Genomic DNA, 27,952 nt, shown 5'->3' on the forward strand with positions numbered 1-27,952 from the left:
GCTGCAGCAAAGGACTTTAAGGTTTTTGTACAGACACTCAGTGAGTTTCTATCACTGTGGTGGATTTTTGGTGGAGGAACTAAACTCTCTGCTGGACGTGAGTCATTTTTTTATTCCTTTTGTAATAAAGAGTTTAGTTCAGGATCCTAAAATAAATATATAAATATGGATAAAAATATTAAAATTTGAAAATGTAATTTAGCTTTCTTTAATAAAATGCAATTAAAAATTACCTTGTATGTTTATATCAGTCTTTCAGTATATCCACTTTATTTTAATTAGAATGCTGTAAGTCAATTTTCTATAAAATTATTTTTTCATACAAATCATGATTTAATTTTAAATAATTTAAATGCAGATATGTTGGGTGCCAGAATATTGTTTTAGAATATTCTTTTAAATAAGTGACTTTTTGCATATTCATATTGTTGTAAAAATATTCTCTAAATATTTTCAGTTTTAATATTATAATTACTCATTTTGTAGTTTTTACAATATAAAAAGTGACACAGGGCAGCAGTTGATTTGATGTGTTTAAGATTTGATTTGAGGTAAAATATCACTTAATCTAAACTTAAATTTTGCTTTGCACAGTTCTGCAGTTTTCAATTTTTTTATTTTTAAAAACACAGTTAATCTGTTGCCACATTAAGTCATTTTTTAGGTTGAATTTAGAAAAGCGTTTATTACAGTGTAGTTATTCAATACAGTCTGTAATTATTGTACTTGTTACTGTAATTAATGGTATTTTTGCTTCACTCTGTTCTTTATAAACACAACATCTGTTAACTAGAAGTTAAACATGGTTAGATGGTGATTACATTATTATTAAATTATTAGAATAGTATTAACCCCAGTGTTTATTGTAAACAGTGAAATTAGTTTTAACGAGCTGCTGCTTTTCTAACCGAACTGTTCTGTTTATGAACATAAAGTCTGGTAAAGGAAGTGAAAGTTCTTCAGAACGACTAACAGAACCGAATATGACCATTTCAGAGAACAGGAACTTCTGCATTTTTCCACAACAGTTACACTGATATTAATGTTCAAAACATTCAGAACTAAAAACTATTTGGAGCTCAGTGTTGAAATTCTGCAGGACAGCATGAATTAAAGCTTTTACTCCAAACTTTTCATGGAAATCCATGATATGACTTGCTGGACAGTGATCTTCTGTTATTCACCTCTCTCTCTCTCTCTGGTGTGTCCAGGTGTCACTCGGCCCTCCCTCTCTCTGCTGCCCCCCTCCAGTGAGGAGCTCCAGCGGGGGAAGGCTACACTGCTGTGTTTGGTCAGTAAGGGCTTTCCCTCAGACTGGACACTGAGCTGGAAGGTGGACGGTAGCAGGTGGAGCTCAGGTGTGGTGGTCAGCCCCGGCGTGCTGCAGCAGGGAAACGGCCTGTACAGCTGGAGCAGCACGCTGACCCTCACTGAGGACCAGTGGAGGAAGACGAGGGCAGTGAGCTGTGAGGTCAGTCACGGCTCCAGCACAGCAGTGTACCGAGAACTAACACACACACACACACACACACACACACACACACACACACACACACACACACTCTCTCTCCATCAGTCTGCAGTGTGTACGAGTGTTTCTGCTGACATCAGCTCCTACATCATCTTACAGCTCCATCTCAGATCTTCTCCTTCATCCTCAACTCCACTTCCATTCACTGCTTTAATCGTGTCTGCAAAATAAAACCTTTTACAAACTTCACTGTTTCAGTCTGATCTGGAATTATTTACACAATGTACACAGGACTGTCCACAAGGGGGCATTAACCAGCTACACTGACCCAGAATTAAGAATTAAATTGACAATTGACTTAAGATATATAATATACACAGAATTGTCCACAAGGGGTCATCAAACAAGTACCCTGACCTAGACGCAGAATTAAATTAACTTTAAATTAATTAAATTAGTTTAAATTAAATTAAGAATTTTATTGTTTCACAAGACAATAAACAACAAAACGACAGGGAGCAACGGAGCCAAACCAAAAATAAAGAGTAAAAGTGATCACAGGTACAATCGTCATCAGACAAAATTAAACAAAACCTGTGAGAAAGGGTCTTAAATGAATATAATTAGGTGATGAAGAGTGAAGTGAGTGACGCTGAAAGCAGCTCAAACAAAGGCTGAGATAAAGTGAAATAAAAGATAATCACAAAACAAAAGACACTTCCTCTGTGATTCTGAGAGGAAGATCAGCTTTATGTTTCACCTGTTTGCTCTTCGTGGAACAAATACTTTTTGTATGGTTTGGAGCCGTTTCTTCATTAAGCCTTGTTTTTGGCTTTTAAGTAGTTTTGGGGATTTTTTTTTTTTTGCCCCCTTTTTCTTCTTTCTGTTGTGTTGGGACAACTTCTCTTTTTTCTTTTCATTTATTTTTCCCAGTCCTCATTTCTTTTCTTTTTGTTTAAATACCCACCTGCGCAAAGCACCGTACTGGTCACCCCTCTATAAAGATGTGACAAAGTGCTGCTGTTTGCCATGGCCTTAAGTAGAGGAGTCCACAGGTGTGCCAGGTTGGGCCTAATCGGCCTGAGGGCTTCTGGGAATTGGAGTTCCCTGAACTTGTGGTGCCTCGCCGCCGTCGCCCTCTGCTGGCGGCTGGCAGCACAGGCTGGACACTTACAACTTTTGCAGGGCCAGGTGTGATCTCGTAACGACAAACATGCAAATTTTTGGGCTAAATGTAGACGTTGCTGTGGGGAGACTCTGAGTGAAATTTCTAAACTCTATTTTATAGCACATTATACTTTAGAATATACCACTTGTGATAAAAGTTAACAGTACATTAGCAGCAACTTTATGTGGCCTCTGCTATTCACAGTTACAATGATACAGCCAGAATAAATGTGATATGAATGAATGAGCAGCTATGTTTGGGAAAAGATGAGCTACTAGAATTGAATTCTAACTAAACAGGTTAGAGGAACAAGGAACCCTTGTTACCGCAATCCAGCAGGTTGTCCCCAGAGGTGTGTTCTCTTCACAAGATCATGTCTAGCCCTGCAAGGTAAGATGAAGCCTAGAAAATAGGCCTATGGCAATTTCACAGTTGTCCATCATCTGCTTGTTAAAAAAATACACTAATGCACATGATGATACACAGGGCAGCTTGATGAAGCCCTATTCTTGGCAAGAAGTCCTTAGATAATTGACAGTATCTATGGACCAGGACTTAAGGATGTTCTTAAGGGGTGCCACTGCAGTAAAATGAATGTGGTTGATGTGGCCCAACAGAAAATGAGTTCATGAGGGAGGCATTTGAGCTTAGCCTGCAGTAGAGAGGCCTAAAAAGATGTGGTGTTCAGAAGGATGGCGTCAGGTGTTCAGGGAGGGACGTAGCATCCAAAGTGGTGGAACATCCAGGGGAAGGGACAAAGTGCGACAGGAGGTTGGAGGTGCATTTCATGGTAATGATGCAAATATTGTGTTCAAGAGTAGAGATACGAGTTTAGTGCACAGGGGTGGATGACATTAGGATAAATAAACAGAGCACTTTGCTTACAGAAAAAATGTTTGAACATAGTCAGTGTTTATGGAAACAATGAAGAAATCCAGTGAAGTAGAGGGGCCAGTCTCCTGCTGGACTAGGGGCTAAGAGGATTGAGAAAGAAGCAGCAATGAAGGCATAAAGAGGCAGAGTGAGTTGACACAAAGTGCTAAATGACTAATGAGATTGCAACTTCGAATAGAAAACAGGTACTCCAGTAAGAGTGATCTAGCAGCTCCAATCAGGCAGGGAGTGATGCAAACCGGGTGAAGCAAAAGAAGTGTAGTGCACAGAGGTGAGATTCAAGTTCATGTTTGAATGGTGTGGGCAAGAGGAATGACTGGAGCACGAGGGTGGTAGTGTATGGGGGAGAGGTGTGATGGTGATGGAGCCAACAGTAGAGTGGAGAGTCCACATCTTGGGGGACAAGCCAGAAGGGACTGAAAGATACATGAAAAGTTGGGTGTTGGCAGGTAGAACAACCAGGAGGCAGTGGAGAGGGTGAAGACTGAGTTTATAGTGAGAGGATCTCACTCAATAGGCAGCTGAGGAACCTCAAGTCCTGGAATAGGGTTGAAAGATGATACAGAGATGGACTGGGCTTGACATGAAAAGAAAATTATACTGTGGTCCAGTGTCAATCTTGTCCACAATAAAATACAATACGAATCTGTGTCTGTATTCAAATTAGTAAATCACCACAACTGCAATTTTACTGAATGCTTTTATCCTGGCATGGGTTGTTTTGATGACAGTAAAGCTGAATATAGCACATTCCTTTAAACCAGTAACTCATTCAACCAGATCAAGCTAGCAACTTGCATAGGATTAGAGCATGTAGCCAATAATCTGACATGTCAATTCACTGTACAAACAGAAGTGTGAGGGCATGGAAGACTGCTTTTCCCACTTAATCAAAGTGATGAACTGGTAGAAAAGGGTAAAGACGTGAAAATCTGGAGATGGATCTGATTGAGGCAGCACCAGTCAGAGTAGCAGAGCAGTGAGAACAACCCACAGTGTGGATGTCAGGGGGACTGATTCAGCAGAAGGTGCAGGCAGATGGTTGAGGAGAGTTCCGAGTTCTGAGTGATGATGTCGAGTTTTACAGTGAGAGGAAAACGAAGAAGAGCCGAGTGGAACGTAACATGGGCGGTACTGGTACCTCGTAGCTGGAGCAAAAACTTTGTCATAGGAAACTAAAGACTGCGGTGAATATTTTTAGAATGTTAGATGGGAAATGTAAGGTGCTTCAGGCACAGTTCTCTTCTCAACTCGATTTTGTTTCAGGGGATTTGATGGAACAACCCTGAACATAAATAAAAGAGATTTGTTTCCATTTGAATAAAGTTTCAGTAAATAAAAGTCAAACTGATCTCAGATGGACAATTACTGAACATTTCTTAAAATCATTTACAAAAAATTTACTGTAAGATTGAAGTTGCAGAAGCTCCACAGTGCTGCTCTGACCTTCATCAGCCGTTCTGCTCATGCAAATCTGAGTTTCACATCTCAAACACACCCAAACCCCCTAAGACTGAGACAGCTGTGTAAGTTTGGGGGGGATATTTCCATCACAATAAGATTATCATCAGGTTATCGATCACTGAAGAAGGCATCATTACGGATCCTGGAGTGACATCCCACACATTCTTCAGATACAATATCACTGCTGTAGCTTTACAATCAAACCATGGAAATAGACACCAGGGTTCTACCACAGTAATACTGTAACATTTGGTTTTCTCTGCACACTTCCTAGTTCTGGAAGTGTGCAGATCAAGCAGAATGAGTAATGCCAGTGTTCTTTATTCTTTATGTGTAGAACTGATCCAGCAGCTCTTGATGCAGGGTGAATGGCTTTAGCTGCTGGAAACCCAGCAGAGCTCATCCACTGCTGAGCTTTGTTTGTGACGGAGTGAATGTTTCATATCAAGTCCCTGGTGCCTGTTGTTCCCAGGAATTTGAAGAACTCTACTGCCCACACAGTCTTGTTGAGGATGGTGGGGGCTGTCAGGGATGCTGGGCTTCACCTGAAGTCCACAGTCCTCTCCTCTGTTGTGAGCATTCTCAGCTCAAAGTTCTTGTAACTGCTCCAGAGGACCAACCAACAACTCATCTGTAAGCAGACTCATCACTGTCTCTGATGAGTTCAATGACTGCTGTCATTAGTACACTGTGAAGAGCAGTGGGGAGAGTAGACATCCTTGAGGAGCCAATACTGATTGTTTGAGTGATTGATAAGAATTTTCCCAGCCTCACCTGCTGCTTTCCACCTGTGAGGAAGCTGCTGCTGCACTAGCAGGTGGAGGCAGGTTCAAAGAGTTTGAGGGCAATTCAAGCAAAATAGTACTTACTCAAACAAGTGACAATGAACAGTTGAATACACACCATATGGACAAAAGTATTGGGACACCTACAGATTACACCTACAAGAGCCTTTTTGAATCCCATTCTAAATCCATAGGCATTAATATGGAGTTGGTCCCCCTTTGCAGCTCTAACAGCTTCCACTCTTCTGGGAAGCTTCTACAAGATGTTGGAGTGTCTGTGGGAATTTTTGCCCATTCATCCAGAAGAGCATCTGTGAGGTCAGACACTGATGTTGGACGAGAGGGCCTGGCTTACAATCTCCGTTCTAGTTCAGCCCAAAGGTGTTTGATAGGGTTGAGGTCAGTGCTCTGAGAGGGCCAGTCAAGTTCTTCCACACCAAACTCACCCAGTCAGGCCTTTATGGAGCTGCTTTGTGCACTGGGGCTCAGTCAGGCTGGAACAGAAATGGTTCTTCCCCAAACTGTTCCCACAAAGTTGGAAATGCACAACTGTCCAAAATGTCTTAATATGCTGAAGCATTAAGATTTCCCTTCACTGGAACTAAGGGTTCTAGACCAACCCCTGAAAAACAGGCCCATAGCATCATCCCTCCTCCACCAAACTCTACAGCTGGCACAGTGCAGTCAGGCAGGTAATGTTCTCCTGGCATTCGCCAAACCCAGACTCGTCCATCAGACTGACAGATAGAGAAGCTGATTCGTCACTCCACAGAATACGTTTCCACTGCTCCAGCGTCCAGTGGCGGCGCTTTACTCCAATCCATCCAACGCTTGTCACTGTGCTTGGTGATGTAAGGCTGCATGCAGCTGCTCAGCCATGGAAACCCAGCCATGAAGCTCCCGGTACAGTTCTTGTGCTGATGTTTATGCCAGAGGAGGTTTGAACTCTGCAGTTATTGATCAGCAGAGCGTTGGAGACTTTTATGCTCTGTGCTCCTCAGAACTCGGAGACCCGCTCTGTAACTTTACGTGTTCTGACTCTTCATGGCTGAGTTGCTGTGATTCCTAAACGCTTCCACTTTTCAATAATTCCACTCACAGTTGATTGTGGAAAATCTAGGAAGGAAAAAATTTCGCAAACTGAATTTTACAGCAGTGGTATCCTTTTACAGTACCATACTAGAATTCAGTGAGCTCTCAAGAACAATCCATTCTTTCACTATCGTTTGTAAAGGCAGGCTGCATGGTTGGGTCCTCGATTTTAAAAACCTGTGGCAATGAGACTGAATGAAACACCTGAATTCAATGAAGAGGTGTGTCCCAATACCTTTGTCCAGATTGTGTAGATCCATGTGGTACTACCAACACCTTCCTCAATCACTGCAACAAAGGCAACTCTTACTGTGCATAATGTACACATATACAAAAGAAACAGTAAATTCTACCAGTTCCACTGGGCAATGAAGATGTTTTCTACATATTTATATCCAGGCCAGTGTCAAACAAAGGTTTATCACCATATCTCTCAAACGTCTGTTATGATCTGTATTCAACCAAACTCAGCATGAATTCGTCAGTTCTAGAATCTGTAATCATACCTTGCACTCACACTAAACTCTAACATCAACAATCAACAATATATCAGATCGTTTTTGGGCAGATTCCTGAGTTTTAACATTAAACACTGAATCTTTCCTCTGTATGATCCCAGTACCTGCTTAATTTTCCCTATGGAACATAAACAACACTGAGAGGAACCAAGACTGTCAGGGTAGCCCTTTATATGAAAAACAAATGGAATAAGAATAAAACTTTTAAAATCCAGCAACTAATAACTATTTTAGTGTTAAGAACTATTTCAATCAAAAAAATATTTTTTATCCTAGAAAGACAAGTACTGATAACAGCTGGTGAACACAGCCCCTGTTAATTTTTATCCCATGTTTAACTTTATTTTTGTTCTTTTTCCTATTTAAAGAAGTGTATATTCCTGGTTAAACTATGATGGAGCTTTAGAGTTAACTGATTTCCTTTTCTGTTTGTTTGCTCAAGATATTTAAAGATTGTTTTGAAGATTACAGTGACCTAGTTAGATGGCTCTAAACAACACATTACACATTGAAGTAGAATCAAACAAAATATCATCTTCTGTCAAAATGTTGTGTAATGATAAAATCAAGTTCCAGAAAATATTACACCAGTAATGACCAGTCCTGGGTTTCCCAAAAGCATCTTGGCACTACGATGATCCTCAAATGGTAGAGCAAGCATCACACTGAACTCTCTCTCTACCAGTAATGATGATCTTAACTTTAAGATGCTTTTGGGAAACTGGGCCTGGGAAGATATTAGCATTCAGATCATTAATAGTTTCAATTACAAATCCCCACAACTATTTTTTAAGGAAGTGTCCAGGAAATCCATGCACCATTAATATCAAATGTTCCACTAATTCTGTGACGAAAAATTTAATAGGTTGGTAAATCAATAATAGATTTTTACAAAAACTGACACAATAACAACACCATGTTTTAGATTTTATTTGAACTGGCTGGTCAACAGAGAAGTGCAAAACATACAGAGAGCATTGAACAGGGTGAGAATGAAGAAAGGAGTCTCTCTCAATGTGAGTGAACTTATGCTCCTGTAAATAAGTCTACACTGACCTCTGGTGACAGAGAGGGAGAAATACAGAAAGGAAAATAAACCCTCAATCAGCCACGTTCATATTAGGACGTACAGACGAATGGCTAGCGATTAGTCAGAGGCTCTTTTAGAGGCCCATGTTATTCACATCTGCTCCAAAGCATTCTCTATATTACACAGTTTTTACAGCTGAAAAATAGATTAAGATCTATCACTATTATATTTCTCTACATAGTTCAATGTACTTTTTTTTTTGTCTCACGTTTTGTTTATTTCTTAGAAACTGCGTACCGATGAGTTAATGACAGTGTGTAAGGCAGAAAGGGGTGGGGTTACTACATGCATATAGTGTATGTACTGTTTATTACTGTTGTGTTGAGATGAATGTATGAAATGCATCAACAGCAGTAACTTCGCACCTTTAAAATACAATATAAATGCAGGCAATCTGTGAACCTGTTAAAGGAAATCAGTCATGAGGAATGATTTACTACCCGTCCTACAACCACCTTTAAATTAAACCTCTTATTTAAGAGCTAACTATACAGAGTTAACAGTAAAGGTAACCAAATAGTTAGTTGAACTCAATAACTACCGCGATAGTTACTATTAGCCACTTTTTTAGCAATATTACGAAGTATCTCGGAACCTTGCACGTCACATTTGTTTTGCTACTCTTTTCCAGTTCACATAATCAACATGAGAAGGATCCAAAGAGCAGGTTCTTAACAAGAACATGTTGAAAAGCACAGCAGTCTGCAGCTCCACATGCAAGTTCCCATCATCTTTGTCCCAGTGAGTCTTTTAAATGCATTTAAAGAGTCCAAAGTGAGTGACTCCAGGTTTCAGGTTCATTTCACTCCTTTGGGATTTAGTAGTGTTCATGTTGTGGCTTTGCTCATGAATGAACGTAGCGTTAACGCAAAGCTGTCTGTAGCACAGTAAGATGCTGGGCAGCACATGTAGTGTGGATTATTTTCTCTCGAGCTAAACGGCACGAAGCGAAGGGCATCAGAAACGGAGCAGCTTCGTCACGTTGTCGAGGCGCAACAAATGGAAGACATACAGCAAAAATTATTTCACAGGAACAGTTGTGGCAGTTCTCGTGGAACAAAGCAAGAGCAACTTTACAACAACCAAATAAAAAAAGCAAGAAATCAATAGTCATTACATCAACACCTTGCAAATGAGCCTACCATAGACAAGGAAAGGCCTGAGATGACTTAGAGACAAAACCATGCCATTTACGACCTGTTTCTCTTGGCACTTCTGGAGAGAACTAAGAGCAGTTTTTCTTAGCGAGGGGAAAGTATTCAAGTCCCAAACGCCCCCTGAGAGAACTTAAAGAAAGTGGGGAGTGTCAAAGTTAAAGCAGTGTCAGTTCTTACAGTTTGCACTCAAGGACAGGTTCGCAAGTTCCTCCGCGTTCAGAGTCATTGGCATGTTCACAGTGCATCAATCTTAAATGGATTTTTGAAGAAATAGTGTTAATATTCATAATAACGGTAACAGCAATAATTATCAATTCACATAGAGCCGTAAGTGTTAATCCAAACCTTATTTACTTGTGTTTTCTCAGTAACGGTACTGTGTTGTGCAGACCGTAGAGTTAAAATGTACATATTATGGGCTTCAACATCTTCAGGAAAAGAAAGAACTGGCCATTCCGGGTGTGGAATGCAACACTGAAGGTGGTTTCCTGCTACTGCCCCTCTCAGTCTCCAGTGGAGTGAAGTCCTGAAGCTGTGATGGAGTTTGAGTGAAATGGAATGTAGTCCAGCGAGGAGAGAGAGGGTGTTAATAAGGTGCAGGCTGTGTGTAGTTTAGTGTGAGATTGTCTGTGTATGAATGTGTAACTCTTGCCTCCCACACGGCACCATGTGACCGGTCACAGTGTTCACCTGCCCACCGGGGGGAGAGGAGGCGCCCCCCTCACCACTGGCAAAGAGAAAAGCAGAAGGTCAGTCAATACACTCAACATCCATCTGAACAGAGGTGGACCATTCTCAGCACAGCAGAGACATTCGTCAGGTTTCTGTCCAGCTGTCAAATCAAGTTCAAGCTAATCACTTTAAGACTGAGCATCTATAAGCTCTGCACAAGAGAATAAAACCAAATAATGCCAAACATGCTGTCCTTAATATACTTAAAAAAAACTCTGCATAGGTGATGAGGACCAATCACAGTCAGGGGGAGGTCTCAGAACAAACTAGGTGGCAATTAGGACCAGAACAAATGAGCTTTCAGAACAAACGAGGCACTGAGTCGAACCAATCACAGTCAGGGGAGGACCGCCCCTCATTGATTCAAACCTTCAGTGTTTCTGATAAATTGACCAATAAGTGTAGATACAAGGGAGAAGTTTTACTGACACATTTAGGGTGTTTTCATACTACAGCTTCGTTCCAGATCCAGGACCACCTGCTCAGTAAGTTCGGTATTTTTGTTCGAGTGTGAAAGCTGTTTTCGAGCCTGAGAGCAGTCCAGAGAACCGATCTCTGGTCCTCCTGAAATGGGTGGTCTGAGGGAGCTCTGGTGGGTCCACTGTACGCGTGGAAGCTATCCGGTCCCAGCACCATGTGTGGGGCTGTGTGATTGGCTCATTTTGTTATCTGACTGCTTCAATTTATTGCATCACTTCCCTTTTCGGCTGCGGTGATGGGGAGAGGACGGCTGCGGACAGAAGAGCTGATCTTCAACTTATCAGTGTTTTTATCCAAGGAAAATAATAAAAATCAAACGGGTGAAGCGGCCGACCATCCAGCAAACCTGCATGCAGAGCAGTGATGTATGGAATTGCGCAATCAATCCACAGTTTGGATGAAATTCTTGTGTGTAAATAAACTAGTGATGATAAGATCCTCCCCCAAACGAGCCCAGAATCGGTCCTGGGTGTGAACTCAAGTACTCGGGACAAGTGTGAAAACACCCTTACACAAACTAACACATGATAGTGTGATTATCAGATATCAAAATACAGACATATAAACAGAACCGCACTGTTTCGTTACCTCTGTTGGCTTTGCTGGGATAGATTTTAGTGAAGTGTCTGTACTCCTCTGGAGGGGGGAAGTCATCCAGCGGATGGAAAGAATACTTGGATTCAAAGTCATCTGGATTAAAGCAAAGAAAGGAAGAAAAGACAAAGAGAGACAGAACAACCTCAGAAATCAGAGCAAAACAGATTCAAACATTCCTACGTGATGTTTTGTCACTGTGTCAGTTCTGGTATAGACTTTTATATATGTTCATTAATATATGGCAGTTACATTTTCATTTGTGAAGGAATCATTATAAATATTCTCTATTTTGGTCACATTACACACAATTGTTATGAGACAAACAATACATTTCAGTCCATGGGCTCAAACATGAACAGGGAGAATGTTTCCAGAGTTAATGGTACAGTAAAGCAGATTAGGGACGTTCTGATCTGATTTAAAATATCAGTACTGGAGGATATTGTGGAGTACTTTAAGGCATCAGTATCAGCTCTAGTAGATCTAATCCTGTTATAATTCTTTGTTAATGCTATTTAACCCTAATGTGATCTATTTACTGTCATGGAGGTGCTGTAAACATCCACTATCCACAACCTGTAGCAGTGAGGAGCCTTTCCAGAAGATAGAAAAGGTTTAAGAGTCTGTAGAATTTATTTTAAAGTACAAAATCATTAAAAAAAAAACTAAATATCAACCTAAAGTTTTTTTTTTCATTTTTTTTTTATTAAGGAAGAGCATATCTTAACCTAAACTGATTTGGTTTTATCTTAAACTGTTTACTTTAACGTACTTATTATTACATTTTTAATCATTGAATTATGCACTGAAGGGCTAAGAGAAGACAAATGTAAGACTCAGCTTAGGTAGATATTTAATATTAAAGCCTCTGTTGCATCTCCTGTCCTTTGTGACGTGATGCAATACTACATTTGAATGTTCGCTCTCTGGGACACGATGTAACTGTATAACTGCGCAGTAACAAATATCTGGTTGAGTCATTGACTTGAAAATTATTGTTCAATTAAATGTAGCTCTGTCGTTGATTGTTTTTGTCTGAACACAGTGTTTTGTGAAAATTCCCTCCAGTACAGTGATGACATATTTATTGGCCAGCGTTAAATGGCTGCTGTCAGAGGTGAAGAGCTGGTGTCCAGGTGAGTGGAGGAGGGGCTGATGCAGATGGAGGTGAGTGTGAGGAGCACTCACCTACGAAGGAGCGGGGGTTGGAGGTGTGTCCGTTGCGGATGGGCGGGGGTGGGGGGGGGGGTCCGGCGGGGGTGCGGGATGGGGGTGGGGGGGGCTTGCCTCGGCTGGGCGGATCTGAAGAGCTACCGTGAGTCCGATAGGGGGGTGGCGGTGGAGGGGCATCCCGACCGTTCCGAGACGTCTGCCCGGGTACCGGAGGAGCTAAAACACCAACACAAAGAAGAATTAACGTTAAAAATAAGTGCTCTAATAACAAATAGACTTAATATACAAAATGTAACTGGGAATAAACAGTAAATCAAAACATGAATCAATCATCCACACTTTCTACAACAGAGAGAAGCTTCAGGAAACAAACAACAGATCAGGAATTCTGCAGCACCTGCAGCTTTCATCTCGGTAACCAGACTTATCGTCAGAGAGTCTGGTAGGTTTCATCGCTCAGTGTGATCAAGAGCTGCCTGCAGGAAGCACCCATTTAACTGACATGCAAACCAATCAAACACAGACATCATACTGGAAACCTGGTTTTGCTCAATGCTAATCGGTGGCTTCCATTACTGTTCGCAAACCTAAAATATCACTGTGCTGTGATGGGGGGAGAAGAAGGACCACCCAACCCACTGTGCTCTCTTGGACTCCAGGTCATGGTTGGCATGTAAACAGCTGAACTACTGAGGGATCTTATCGCTTTAATGAAGTGAGGCTCACCTGCGGCCCGTCCCGGAGGGTCCCGTGCTGGGGGCGGGGGTCTCCCAGCCTGCGGTGTGGGGGAGGGTGGAGGGGGTGGGGCATGGGCTCTGGTAGGGGTGTGGCTCCCTGGGGCGGGCTTCTTGCTGAGGGAGTTGTGTCGCTGGGGGAGTTCGGGGGCCGCCTCGTTAACTGGGCTGGAGGGGCCGTTGGTGACGGAGATCTGCTGGCGGTAGGGGGGTGGAGGGGGCGGGGCCAGGGATGAAGAGGAGGAGGAGGAGGAAGAGGAGCGGTTGCTGACGGGTGAGGGGGGCGGTTTGACGGGGGGAGGAGGGGGCGGCCCTGGGGCAGGTGACGGACCCCTCTGACCAGGGGTCGGGGGGAGGGGCTTCTCGCGGTTGTACGGCGCCCCGGTGGCTTTCTGGGGAGGGGCTGGTGGGGCGTTGCCCCGGCGAGACATGGGCGGGGGTGGGGGCGGGGCTGAGGTGCTGTGCTTCATGCCGGGGGAGGGGCTGCTGGTGGCACTGGGGGGGCGAGACAGGTCCGGCAGAGACGGGCGCTGAGAACGACCCGACTCCGGCGGAGACGCCTGCTGCTGGACTTCAGTCTCATCAGCACGGCAGGGCGGGCGGGGGGCCGCAGGGCGGGAGGAGGGGGGCTGCATGGCAGACCGGCCTACGGAACCGTCTAGAACACAGAACATCCGTGTTAGCAAAGAGAACACGTAAACATGAGCTTATCAAATATTAGCTTAACATTTCAAATTAATCTTGACCTTCAATTATTAGTCAATCTGCTGTATGTTCAGTTCACATTACTGTTAAGACACGACTGGGTTAATGACATGCATTTAAATATTCAGGCTGCTTTCCTACAGAAAACATTTTAAATATGTATTACAAATGACTCGTTATTCTACAATACCTCCTTTCTGTGAACACATTTTAACTGCATCAAAATAAAACTCATTTTAGCCATTTTAGTCATTTTATTAAGTCTCCCAAAAAAAGTCTTGTAATGTTAGGTGGTGCAACTGACCAACCATATATATATATACACAAGTAGTAAAGTGTTAAAAGGAGTAATTGTCATACAACCCTCAATAAAATAACTTTCGTTCTATGTTCAAAATCTTAACATGTTGGTCAGCATTAAAAACATTCAACTCATTGGGAAAATGTAAATTCTGAATTCTTTAAATCTCACACAGTGCAAAGGACTTTTATTATGCCTTTAAGAAAAAGTGGACAGGGAACTACACCATAAAGAAGACCTCAAAGTGATCTTCACAGTACACCGCCAAGGTCAGTAACATCTTCACAAATAGTGGAAAAATAATATGATTCATAGTCAAGTTTAGGTCAGCTGGTGTGAGCGCTGTTTAACCAACTGTTTAATACATGTGTGCAAATACAAAGACTAGTTTATATACATTTTCGGTACCTGTAATATATATTTTATTAATAGGTGGTTGCACCACCTAACATTTTCTGGATAGTAGATTACAAAATGGTATAACAATGAAAATTACTATCAGTATATCAATTGCACATAATATCCTTATTAATTAGAACTTTTTAAATGATTCTTCTGCCTTAGTCGTCATTAACCCAATAACAGACCTAACAATGCATTTTAAGTTATGTAAAAAAATTCCATATAAATAAGTGGTGTGTTTAAAGTAGGGATGCATCGATACCGATACTGTGCTCATTTACTCGTCATTATGAAAAATTCACTGATACCAAAATTCCGATACCAGCATATAAGGAGGATCTGCTCACACAGAGACGAGTTACTGACTCCGTCACAGTCGGACACAGGCGGTCACTTTAAACATTCCGCCTTGGTAGATTCCCACCAGGATACACTGTGAGATTTTAGACCATATATAAACACACAATCACAACCGCTTCACCAACACACAGACACATAGGCCAACAAAACGGAGGAGAAAAAGTCTACATTTCCTACCCAAGTCTGTAGATGTGACTTTATTCTGTTTAACTGAATAGAATGGGGAGATATAACCGTTAATACAGTGATTTTTCTGTAAATCAGGCCGTAGAGAGACCGAACTGTCCTACCGTGAACATCACGGCCTGCTTTAGCTTCAGTGCTCGTGTTATACTGAGTGAATCAGCTTTATTGATAACGGTCTGTAGTCAGAGCGTCTGTAGAGGCTGCGTTTCCCGTAGCAGGTCAGTCAGACGGAGCGTTTCGTACAGTGTGAGTTTATAAATCGTAACTTTGTCTGAACACAATGTTCTATTTAAACAGACAGTGAGAGTCACCAAAGAACAAGATTTCTAAAATCACAGTGTCTGTCTGGCTTTAGAGGACATTCAGCTACAGCTCAACCAGCCAATCAAACGACTCCAACAAGACGGAAAACTGGAAGCGTGAGCTCCTCGGATGCGTCAGCCTCGGATGTAATTCCTGCTGTCGCTGTGCTGCTGGTGAAAGAGACTGATGGGGATCAAAAATATGAAAGCTACTTTCCTCACAGCTGTACAGAAGAGCTTTTCTGACAGGGAACTAAACCTCCACTGCAGCGCTGCTCAATCAGAGATCACTAGATAACGACCTTCATAAACATCAGATAGATTTAATGATTTAACTGTTCATTACACTCATTTACACTAACAGATTCTTCATTCTAAGTAGGTACTCAGTGTGGTATCAGACTTGGTTTCAGGTTTCTTGGTTTTCATGCTTGGTCTGAAACAAATGTTATTAATTCATCACTAGTTTAAAGTGCGGAATCTAAACTGTTTTTTTATTATGATTTGAATTTGATGAAGTTTTCAGTCTTGTTTGCAGGAAGAAAAAACTCAATTTTTTGCTGTTTTTATCATTTTTTTGATGCTGAAACAAGTCAGAAGGGCAGGCACAAACCAGTCCATTTAACATACATTTAACTTAGTTAACTAACCATGTGATTAAGAACATATTACTTTATTTCTCTTTATTTTTAACCCCTTGTGGTTTACAAAGTAAGTGTTACACATTAAAAGGTGTACCTCCTACAGGCCGCAGTTTAGGCACACCGCCTTGAAACAAGCCACCCATTGGCTGAGCTCCTGACGTCACGCCTCCACTGCTGGCTCCACCTCCACTGCTAGCTCCGCCCCCACTGCTGGCTCCACCCCCACCGACTCCTTTGGGCTCTATGAAAGAACAGAAGAACCATCGCTGGGCTTTAAAGCTTCTGAGCGCATTTCCTGCACATTAATGCACTGCAATGGATATATTAGCCATTAGAGGGCGCTGTGGGCAGCTGCTGACTAGTCTAGGGCTGGATTTCACTCTGATATTGACACCTTGACTTCTATACTGAATTTCAGAAGTACTGATGTTAATAACATGCATACAAGATGTAAAACAGCCAATCAGCAGTCTAGATTTTGGAGCGAGTGTGTAGCTCACTGACTTAATCATGTGTTACGACCCTTAGGATGGATATGGATGCTTTTTCTGCCTTGCCCTCTTATCTGTCTTTGTCTGGTTCCACTTATCCATTTACTAGGACCAGAGCTTGGAGACTTCTGATTGGCTCCAGCAGGGGGCGCTCCAGCTATAAAGGGCCTGGGTAAGCAAGGTGGTGGTTGGCTTCTTCGGTTGTTGTGTCTGTGTGATCTGCTCTCCCACTGACCAGATCAAACCCAGGACTTTGGTTCAGCTTGTTCTGTTCAGCTCTTCATGTTTCTTGAAACCGTTTTCTCCTGGTTTGGTTCAAAGTGGCTGTTTGTATCTTTCTTGTCATCCTAGCTAAGTTAGTTTGGTTCTGCTTCTAGCTTGTTTTGGGCGTTAGCTCTCCCCTTAATCCATTTATCTCCTTTTACTATCTCTTACTATATTGTATGTAGTAGACGGCTAATATAAACGACTTTATCTCTTCTCTGCTATCTTACTATGCTGCCTATAAACGGCAATTCAAGTCTGATTAACGAGAGGAATTAATGTTGATATACTGCTATCCTATCTGGGTCCATGGTGCTTTGGTCTGGCGGACGGGTTGGTGTTGGGCCTTTTTATTCATATATGACCTCTCTCAAAAGATCCCCGAGAGCTGTGAGGTCGTAACATTTGGGAGCTCGTCCATTCCTGATTTCGTCTGGTGCGTGTCAGTGTTTTGGTCATTTGCTGGCAGTTTTGTTTTGGTGGGGGAGGTGTGTAAGTAAGTAGTTTTGGATGGTCTTTAGTTTTCTTTTAAAATTTTGAATTTGATCTTTGGTGGTTTTATTGCCCTCCCTTTGTTACAGAAGCTGAAATTGGTGGCGTCACAGATTTGCTGTTTTTCTAACTTTGTATTAAGGAGCTCTTTTTCAGAAATTCATTCGAGAGTGAGTCCTGCTTGCAGACCCGGATGTGGAAGAAACCAGTAGTATCCAACAGCTGACCCGCAGTACTGCACGTTCAGACCCTCACTTTCAGCTCCTTACAAGTGCGCCTCCAGTGGTTTCTTTTAGAATTGCAGTCACACTTTCCTGCCCTTTCAAGAGAATTTCAGCGTGACTTTTTTTTTTTTATACAGTACATCGTAATGCTGCTTTCAAGTGCAACTGAGGCGATAGTTGTGTACGAGGAGGAACTCGTTAACCTGTCATGCACGTTTAAGTGTTTTTGTCGTGCATGTTTTTTTTTGTGACAGATAAAGAGATACTGAAGTTGTGAAATGGGTGTTTATTAGCTTTCTGGTATATATCAGTTTTGGCCTATTTTACTGGTGTTTTGAATTCAAACACTCTTAAAAAGGATGGATGAAGATGGAGGAAGGGTTTTTTAGTAAAGGGAATGATTCTATTTAGAGTTCATTCTTTTTCTTTCATAAATAAGTTCTACCATTTCATGCTTAAATAGCTCTTGGTGAAATGGTTCTTCAGATTGATATCTGAGGGTTTCTTAAACATTACGCAGTAATATCAGAGCTGGTTTTCTGGTACTGGGCATCTGTACGTACTTCTCCCGCGCTGTCCATGTTACAAATAGCCTGGTGCATAGACCCTATTCCTTCTCCTGTGGGGGGCCTTTGAAGGCAGTGGGCTTATGTCTGGCTAAAAGCTTTTAAGTGAGACCTTTGGCTTGGCTGTACGGCAGCAGAAGCCCAAAAACCAGCTGTTGCGCAATCGCGCCCTGGAGTTGCTCTTGGCGTAAGAATTTGAGTGTTCGTGCTGCTATGCCTGCTTTGTTATCGGTCAAATAGCTGACCCATCTATCAGCAGAGGTTCTCCTTCTGAGCGGCATGTTGCTCTTTTGTCAGTCGTTTATTTTATGAGTGAAGATATTTAGTGGTTGAGGAAAAATCAGTGATACTGAAGCTGTTTTGTAACCTAGTATCTGTGATTTGACACGAGGAGCAGCCTAATCTTTGCTACTCGCTGATGCTTTACCTTTCTGTGGTATCAGTTATTGTGGAGTGCATGTAATAATTCAGAGGGTTCAGGAGGTCACAGTCTTTTTCTAATCTGATTTGGTTTCTGGATTCATGAAAGTGGGCCACTGTTCTGAAATGCCAGTACTTGGAATTTCATTTTCCTCCTTTGCTAGCTTCAAGTCTGATTAGTAAAAGGAATAAATGTTGATATACTGCCATCTTATCTGGGTTCACGGTGTTTTGGTCTGGAGGTTGGGTTGGCGTTTGGCCTTTTTATTCATGTACAACCTATCTTAAGATCCCCTAGACCTGTGAGGTCATAACACATGACCCATTGTAACTTCTAACTACTAACATAACATCAAACGTTCCCTCACTGAACAAACCATCTCCTCAGTGTAGGTTCAGTTCTAGAGTTTATGGTAACTGCAGTCCATCAGGTAAAACAAACAGTAATGAACAAATCCAGATGTTTGTAAACAACAGGGCTCGTATTGTACAAACGTCCGAGAAGCTGTTTAATTTGGGGCTGTAATGTCAGACAGCAACAATTTGAGATTTAACAGTTTGCCTGCTGAAAAAACTGTGTCTCTGGATTCAGGAGTTGAAGCGCCCCCTGCTGGTCCTGCCATTACTATCTTTAGCTTGTTTTAATGATAATAATTGAAATAAAAGCAACAATAATAAATAATATAAATGATAACACTTTTAATTACACGTCATACCTTAAATAACAGCTTAGATAAACTATTATGTTACACATTTTGATATTCATAATTTCAGCCGTTGTACGTGCGCTCCCGCTGGTGTGGGTTTCCTCAGATGTGTAGAAAAACACTACTTAAGTGCTGAAAGCGCCTCCTTATTGGGAATCTGAATTATTCATTAAAACACGACATTAAATTTACATGTTGCTTCTTTTTTATCACACTAAAATGACAAATTGTTACATTTAAAATGTGTGTCTGTGTGTGTGTGTAGTTTATTTTGTGCTACAACACTTGCGGTTCTTACAGCACCAGCAGTAAACGCTCAACATGTTTACGTCCAGCCCTGGAGTCAACAGTCGACTAGTGTAACTGAACAGCTGTGTGATGTACAGTGACTCTGGGCTCTTACTCTCGATGAGGGGGGCGCTCCGGTCATTCACCACGGGCACCTTCTTCAACCTGGTCCCATTACAGATATCAGACAGTAAGGCTCCTCGGCCCTTCGCTTCGTCTCGAGACAGCTTGGGTGGGGTAGTGTTCGCCTATATATGTTTTTAAAAATAAAACAAAATAAAATAATTTAAAAGATAACAAAATTTCATAGTTTCTGTAGTTTACCAATAGCATTATTCTTGTTATTACTATTAATTTTTATACTACTGTGTAAGTCTTCTGATTAAATGAGCTGCAGTGCAGTTGATCTGAGCTGTAAACATGTATTTGTTGAAAAACAGAATACAAATAAATAAACAATCCATTGTGACTGCTGTGTGTTAGTTTTATCATTTCCTGCTCTCTCCTGGATGAAGTCCAGTATTTACAGTTGCCATCCAACACCTGCTTTATCTAATCAGTACTTCATTAAATTATATCATGTGATGTCTGTAGAGCAGCAAGAGGTCAGAAACCAAACCTGTGGTGTTCTCTGTTCTTCTAACGTACATACTGATAACTGTACTGAGCACAACACATTCTGACTGCTGAATACTGTACTTATGATCTTCTGTGTTTATACTGCAGCTGTCGAACGAGTAAAATAATCACTCGTTCAAATACAGCTTTTAAACATCTTTTAAAGCAAACCCTTAAGCACCTTTAGTGGACCACGCTGGACAGACACTCCCCGGAGAACTACGGATAAAATCAACCAGCAGCGGACGGGGCAAAGGGTCAAACTAGGAGCCTTCTACCCTGTTCTTCAGTGATCAGGACCCCCACGGACCCTCACAGAGCAGGTACTATTTGGGTGGTGGATCATTCTCAGCACTGCAGTGACACTGACGTGGTGGTGGTGTGTTAGTGTGTGTTGTGCTGGTCTGAGTGGATCAGACACAGCAGTGCTGCTGGAGTTTTAAACACCTCAGTGTCACTGCTGGACTGAGAATAGTCCACCAACCAAAAATATCCAGCCAACAGCGTCCTGTGGGCAGCGTCCTGTGACCACTGATGAAGGACTAGAGGATGACCAACACAAACTGTGCAGCAGCAGATGAGCTATCGTCTCTGACTTTACATCTACAAGGTGGACTGACAAGGTAGGAGTGTCTAATAGAGTGGACAGTGAGTGGACGCAGTGTTTAAAAACTCCAGCAGCACGGCTGTGTCTGATCCACTCACACCAGCACAACACACACTAATACACCACCACCACGTCAGTGTTACTGCAGTGCTGAGAATGATCCACCACCCAAATAGTACCTGCTCTGTGAGGGTCCATGGGGGTCCTGACCACTGAAGAACAGGGTAAAAGGGGGCTAACAAAGTATCAGAGAAACAGATGGACTACAGTCTGTAACTGTAGAACTACAAAGTGCACCTATATAGTAAGTGGAGCTGATAAAATGGACAATGAGCGTAGAAACAAGGCAGTGGTCAGAATGTTATGCCTGACTGGTGCATGTCATAAATTATATCTTTTTAAGTGTGACCTACTGCAGCTCTAAGGGCCTGAACTGCACACTGCAGCAAGAATACACAGCAAAAATAGACATGTAGGGTATCTGTGTGTTTTGTGTACAAGTTACTGCCACAGCCTTGCAAAAGGCCACAGTGATTAACACAGGAGTGTATTGCTTGTGGCACAATAACCAGGTCTGGTGTACGGAGCGCTTTCTTTATCATGATAAAGACGAGGTTTGATTTTTTTTATTTCCAATCTTAACTATGATGACAGTTTGTGTTCAGATTGTTCAGTCCAGTCTGTATTACAGTCCTATATTTAAACAGGGGGACTCTTATTAGGTTCTCCAGAGGAAAAGCCGATTGAGATTTTGCCCTATCGCCAGGAGGTCGCTGGTTCGAATCATGGCAATGTCTAAATAAATACATAAATAAATGAATAAATAAATAAATACATAAATAAATAAATAACAATAAAAACACAAATCATCAATATAGTTCCATTCCATAGTATCGTCCAAACGATACGCCAGTCAGGTCCGAGTGCTCAAGGATGGAGAACCTGTGCAGTAGGTGAGCACTCACCTGGCTGAAGGTGGGGGGTGGAGGGGGTCCCCCTGGTGGTGGAGGGGGTGGGGGAGCGTTGGGCATCCTGACCGGCCTTCAGTGAGTGGAGCTGAGCTCAGAACACTCACTCAGATAAACATGGAAACAGACACCTTTAAAAAGAAAAGACAAAACAAATCAGTGTACAGAACATCTGTCTCTATCAGACACGTTACAGCACATCTGTCTCCCTATCAGACACGTTACAGCACATCTGTCTCCCTATCAGACACGTTACAGCACATCTGTCTCCCTATCGGACAATGTTACAGCACATCTGTCTCCTTACCTTTCACACCGTTACAGCACATCTGTCTCCCTATCGGACAATGTTACAGCACATCTGTCTCCTTACCTTACACACCGTTACAGTACATCTGTCTCCCTATCCAAAACAACATTACGGCACATGTGTCTCCCTATCAGGCACGTTACAGCACATCTGTCACCTTACACGTCGTTACAGCACATCTGTCTCCCTATCTGACAACGTTACAGCACATCTGTCTCCCTATCGGACACGTTACAGCACATCTGTCTCCCTATCAGACACGTTACAGCACATCTGTCTCCCTATCAGACACGTTACAGCACATCTGTCTCCCTATCAGACAACATTACAGCACATCTGTCTCCCTACTGGACACATTACAGTACATCTGTCTCCCTATCAGACAACATTACAGCACATCTGTCTCCCTACTGGACACATTACAGTACATCTGTCTCCCTATCCAAAACAACATTACGGCACATGTGTCTCCCTATCAGGCACGTTACAGCACATCTGTCACCTTACACGTCGTTACAGCACATCTGTCTCCCTATCAGACACGTTACAGCACATCTGTCTCCCTATCAGACAACATTACAGCACATCTGTCTCCCTACTGGACACATTACAGTACATCTGTCTCCCTATCAGACACGTTACAGCACATCTGTCTCCCTATAAGACACGTTACAGCACATCTGTCTCCCTATAAGACACGTTACAGCACATCTGTCACCTTACACATCGATACAGCACATCTGTCTCCCTATCTGACAACGTTACAGCACATCTGTCTCCCTATCTGACAACGTTACAGCACATCTGTCTCCCTATCTGACAACGTTACAGCACATGTGTCTCCCTATTGGACACATTACAGCACATCTGTCTTCCTATCAGACACATCACAGCACATCTGTCTCCCTATCAGGCACGTCACAGCACATCTGTCACCTTACACATCGTTACAGCACATCTGTCTCCCTATCTGACAACGTTACAGCACATCTGTCTCCCTACTGGACACATTACAGCACATCTGTCTTCCTATCAGACACGTCACAGCACATCTGTCACCTTACACAGCGTTACAGCACAACTGTCTCCCTATCACACACGTCACAGCACATCTGTCTCCTTATCCAACCCATTATGGCACATCTGTCTCCCTATCAGGCACGTCACAGCACATCTGTCTCCTTATCATTTTATCATTTGATTTTAATTAAAAATTTCAAATCAATTTAAACTTCATTATTAATAATAACTGAGGCGAGGACATGACTGCATGTAGTAGTTGGATGACTGTGTTTCACAAAAAGCACAGAAAACAAACAGACAATAAACAATAAATAAACGAGAGACACAGAGGTGTACGGGTGCACAGTGTGTATAAATGTGTGGAAAATATGCAAAATAAGTGTGACAGCATAAAGAGGCAGTGTTCAGTAAACAGGGTCTGAACGTTCAGGCGTTCAGTCCAAGTGAACAGTCAGTCAGCAGTGCGTTCAGAATAACATTAAAGTCCAGTGTGTGGACAGATGGAGTTTGTGTTTGTGTTCATGACCTGTGTTTGTGGTGCCGTCAGCGTGACAGTTGAACAGCTCGAGGGTAGAACCTGTTCTTGAACCAGGTGGTTCTGGCTCGGATGTTCTGATGCAGATCATTTCATGTGTTATTTTATATCTGTATGTTTTCTCTGTTTTATTTAAAACCCTGTTGACGCAGAGACCCAGAGAAACTCCACGTACGGCTAATAAAGATTCAGGTTCTGACTCATCAACCAGATCTCAGCCTGTCAGCCTTTCACACGCTGTAAAACACAGACTTCACTGTAAATCATGATCAATAACACCGTCCTGTAGATCTACACCACGTCACTCTTTAAGTCCCACATTTTCAATTTTAACCTAATTTGCAGGTTTTCACAGCGCCTTGTAATGCAAAGCCTGTTCAGCAGCTGAGCCTCACGCTTAATAAAGATGGTTCTTCAAGGGTTATTCAGCAAAAAGAACAGTTCTGTTTAGAACCATTTGCATGCTTATATGGTCCTTTGCATGGTAAGACTGTTCTTCAGACTGATGGAGATCATGCTGTACATAGTTATACTAAATAGGATAAACAAGGGGGGTTCTGTTACGATGTCAGACTTGTAAAGTGTAAGCGTGGTTCTACGTGGAACCATATACAACACAACACATTCTCCATCAATCTGAAGAATGATTTCACCATGCAAATGATTTGAGTGCCCATGGTTCTTTATAGAACCAGTATCTTTACCCAATCCCCCTTAAACAACCACCTTTTTTAAGAACGTATACAGAACCCTATACAACATGTTCTCCATCAATCTGAAGAACCATTTCACCATGCAAATGATTTTTGAGTGTCCATGGTTCTTTACAGAACCAGCATCTTCACCCAATCCCCCTTAAACAACCACCTTTTCTAAGAATATACATAGAACCCTATACAACATGTTCTCCATCAATCTGAAGAACCATTTCACCATGCAAATGATTTTTGAGTGTCCATGGTTCTTTACAGAACCAGCATCTTCACCCAATCCCCCTTAAACAACCACCTTTTTTAAGAATATACATAGAACCCTATACAACATGTTCTCCATCAATCTGAAGAACTATTACACCACGCCAGGAACCATTTCTGTACAGAACTCCTGGTTCACTGCCTTTGCTAAAGAACCCCTGAAGAACCATCATGTTTTAGGAGTGTAGCCAGATAGCCTTAGCTAACCCAACATCAGCCGGTTTAATAGGCCGTATTTAAACAGCATTAGGAACAGAGGAACCCTCCGCATTATTACCGAACCTTTATCAGCTCATAGCTGCGGTTTTCTTAATTAAACTCGAACTGAGTGAAGACGCAGCTCGGCGTCTCTGACGTAAACAGCTCGGCCCTCCTGCGCTGCGTTAGCATTAGCGTTAGCATTAGCGTTAGCTCGCTAAGCTACACGGCTCTCCTTCACCGTGTAAACCGGCTTAAATACGTCTGGTAATGTCAGATATTCCTGTAGCAGCTCCGCGATTACTCCAGCAGACTTCAACTGAGGGTTAAATACCTCTGTTCCACACAAACAGACGCGCCTTCCACAGCTGGCCCAGCCCGGCGGAGCGGCTAGGCTAGGTTAGCATCGAGGCCGTCCGGGTTTAACAGCCGCGCTGGAACTTCATTACTGACCACTCTCCAATTTCAGCCGCACTGACCGCGTCCGAACCGCATTAAAGCCAGTTACAGACTTTAAACCTCTATAATAGAACAGATGAAGCAGCTGCGGTTAGCTTCACAGCCGAACTCTCCGTTCCACCTTAAGCAGCCCGAGGCGCCTGAATGGACATCTGCAGCGTTTAAGGTGGAACGGAGAGTTCGGCTGCACCTGAGCGCGAGCAGCAGATTAAATAGGTTATATATCTCAGACCTGTGTCGGACTCCGCACCTGTAAACAGAGCTGAACAGACACGACAGAAAATAAAAACAATAAAAATATAATAAAGAATAAAAACTCAGAATCAGCCTCACTGTCAATCACAGCATCCGCGCGCTGCACCGCCTCACCGCGCTGCTCCCGGAAACACTGCACACGTCAGAGCGGGGCCGGTTGGCTGGTTGGTTGGTTGGTTTGCGTATCACATATTTTTTGGGTAGATTAGCCGTCTTGCCATCATTTATTTGTTTGTTTGTTAATTCGGTTTTTTTTTTATCATTTTTTATTCATCTATTGATTGATTAATTTATTGACTGATTGATTGATTTGAGTCACATATATCACTAGAGAAAGCCAGTAAAAAAAATAAGCAGCAAAATATGTGAAAAAATGTAAACTGCAACTAAAATTATAAAGAAAAAATAGAACAAAAAAAAACGTTAGCATGTTAGCTTATAGTGTGAATAAATAGTATTTGCTATAAACACGTATATATATATATATATATATATATATATATATATATATAAAACAAATACTCACTATTTATTCACACTATAAGCTGTAAGAAGGTGAGTAAAGTTGTGAAACGGGTCATATCAGACTGTTCTGAAGTAAATAAACTTGCTCAGCGGTAAAGTACACTGTTTACCTTCAGGGTGGTCTTGAGGGGCGACCAGATGAACCAACCTACCTGACGTGATGCTGTTCTAGATTCAGAAGAGCTGAGTTGTTGGCGTTAGTCACCATCATTAAAATGGGTTTGTTTGCACACATTAAGAGTATTTCATGGTCAGTAACAGGTTCTAGGGTGGGATTGTGCAGATAGCCCACTGCTGGGCTCATAAAGTTCAGCATGAGTTCCACCAAGTGATGGAGCTCTGCTAAGAACAGCGCAGAGGCCGGAACACCACACGGTACCGCCGACTTCACTGAGCCGAGTCGTCAGCTGATTTAGTCCCGGATGATCACGAGGTTTATTCCGGCCATTTAGCTGCATTATTGATGTGATCGATCACTGGACAATTGGTGAAGTTGGAGTTTTTGACCAATCACTGCTGCCATCTTTTCCCAGTTTGGTTTCTGGGATTCATGAAAGCTTTCTTGATAAAAAAACATGTGAAGGTTCTTTAGACAAACACTAAGAAGTTCATAAGAATGAGCCTCATTCACCAACCGTTCTTAATGAGACTAATTAATTTCCTCTTTAAACCCACTTACGCAGTTCTGACGAAGGTTCTGACTCACCGATGTTCTCTTATGTGGGATTTGTTCTTAGGTAAGAACAGAATCTACACACACTCAAGAGCACAAAGGTGAGAACAGTTCTGTGCTTTAAGAACACGTCAGGAATCTGACGGAGACTTTTTCTTAAGACCTTTATCAAGAACACACTTAAGAACAAACTTAGGAAGATACTGGAGAACGAGGCCCAATTCTGGAAAAAACACTTAAGAAGTTCTCAAATATTCTCTTAAGATAATCTTGATTGTTTTCTTATGTCAGTTATGTTGCATTTTACAGCTTTCCATAACTGACATGAGTTATATTTCTATTTGTATTAATATTTCTCTCCATTATTTAGTTTAATCCACTCAGAGGAACAAAATGGAGGAAAAACATCAAGTGTTTAAATAATTTCAACAAATAAGATCTCGAGGTGACGGAGGAAGAAACAGCCAACAGGAAAAAATCCTCCTTAGAAAATATGATAATTGTGGGGTGATGGTGAAAAGAAAGAGAGGAAGATGGACAGAAATGGATTAACTGTTAAATTTAGCCGCTGACCTCGTCAACATTCACAGCCTGAGACAGTGAGAGTCGTAAGATTCGGAAAACATTCAAGAACACAATGTTTTCAAGATTCACACTTATTCTTAGAATTATACTGAAACATAGTTATAGTTCTTAAAACAGTTAAGAGAAGAAAATGAAAGAATTCTGAAGCTATTTGAAGAATAACAGCTTTTTTCTTAAGAATTAAATTCACATTTAAGAAGTTTTTTTTTTTTCAAGACACTTTCGTGAGTCTGACTCCTGATTTTGAGCCATGCAGTTTATAGCAGAAGTGAAAAAGACTCAGAATCTGAACTCGAGGCTTCACAAAAGTGTCCAAATGACCATTTACACTGAATATGATACCACAGACGGCAGGAGGACACTGATCTCCCTGGTTATACAGTTAGAATTAAATGACTTACAGTGAATTCCAACTAAATGAATTTTAAACTAACAGTTTTGAGCCGCTGACTCTGCTTAGTCAGTCCTGAAAAATGAAAATTCATTTTAAAATGGAATTGAAAAACACTTCCTCT

At 41.9% G+C, this 27,952-nt stretch overlaps 1 protein-coding gene and 1 gene segment (V, D, J or C); one reads left to right on the forward strand and one right to left on the reverse strand.

Annotated features, from left to right (window-relative positions):
• Positions 1-360: 360 nt before the first annotated feature.
• Positions 361-10,169, forward strand: LOC118804836. The segment is given in 3 exon segments: positions 361-367; positions 1,212-1,471; positions 10,029-10,169. Coding segments are annotated over 3 exon segments (408 nt in total).
• wipf2b (WAS/WASL interacting protein family, member 2b) lies at positions 8,307-25,791 on the reverse strand. 3 transcript variants are annotated; one of them, XM_036565778.1, is made up of 8 exons: positions 25,733-25,791; positions 21,898-22,031; positions 19,823-19,955; positions 16,350-16,496; positions 13,348-14,013; positions 12,637-12,837; positions 11,440-11,541; positions 8,307-10,366 (listed from the first exon to the last, which is right to left on the reverse strand). In XM_036565778.1, exons 2-8 carry the CDS (start codon positions 21,961-21,963, stop codon positions 10,326-10,328), a joined length of 1,356 nt encoding a protein of 451 aa, XP_036421671.1. In that variant the 5' UTR covers positions 21,964-22,031; positions 25,733-25,791; the 3' UTR covers positions 8,307-10,325. The 3 variants fall into 3 exon arrangements, with proteins under 3 accessions (XP_036421671.1, XP_036421672.1, XP_036421674.1); XM_036565779.1 differs by lacking the exon at positions 25,733-25,791 and adding an exon at positions 25,275-25,662; XM_036565781.1 differs by lacking the exon at positions 25,733-25,791 and adding an exon at positions 23,760-24,727.
• Between the last annotated feature and the right edge of the window lie 2,161 nt (positions 25,792-27,952).

This window comes from Colossoma macropomum, unplaced genomic scaffold, assembly GCF_904425465.1.
Source record: "Colossoma macropomum unplaced genomic scaffold, Colossoma_macropomum, whole genome shotgun sequence".
Classification (NCBI taxonomy): Eukaryota; Metazoa; Chordata; class Actinopteri; order Characiformes; family Serrasalmidae; genus Colossoma; species Colossoma macropomum.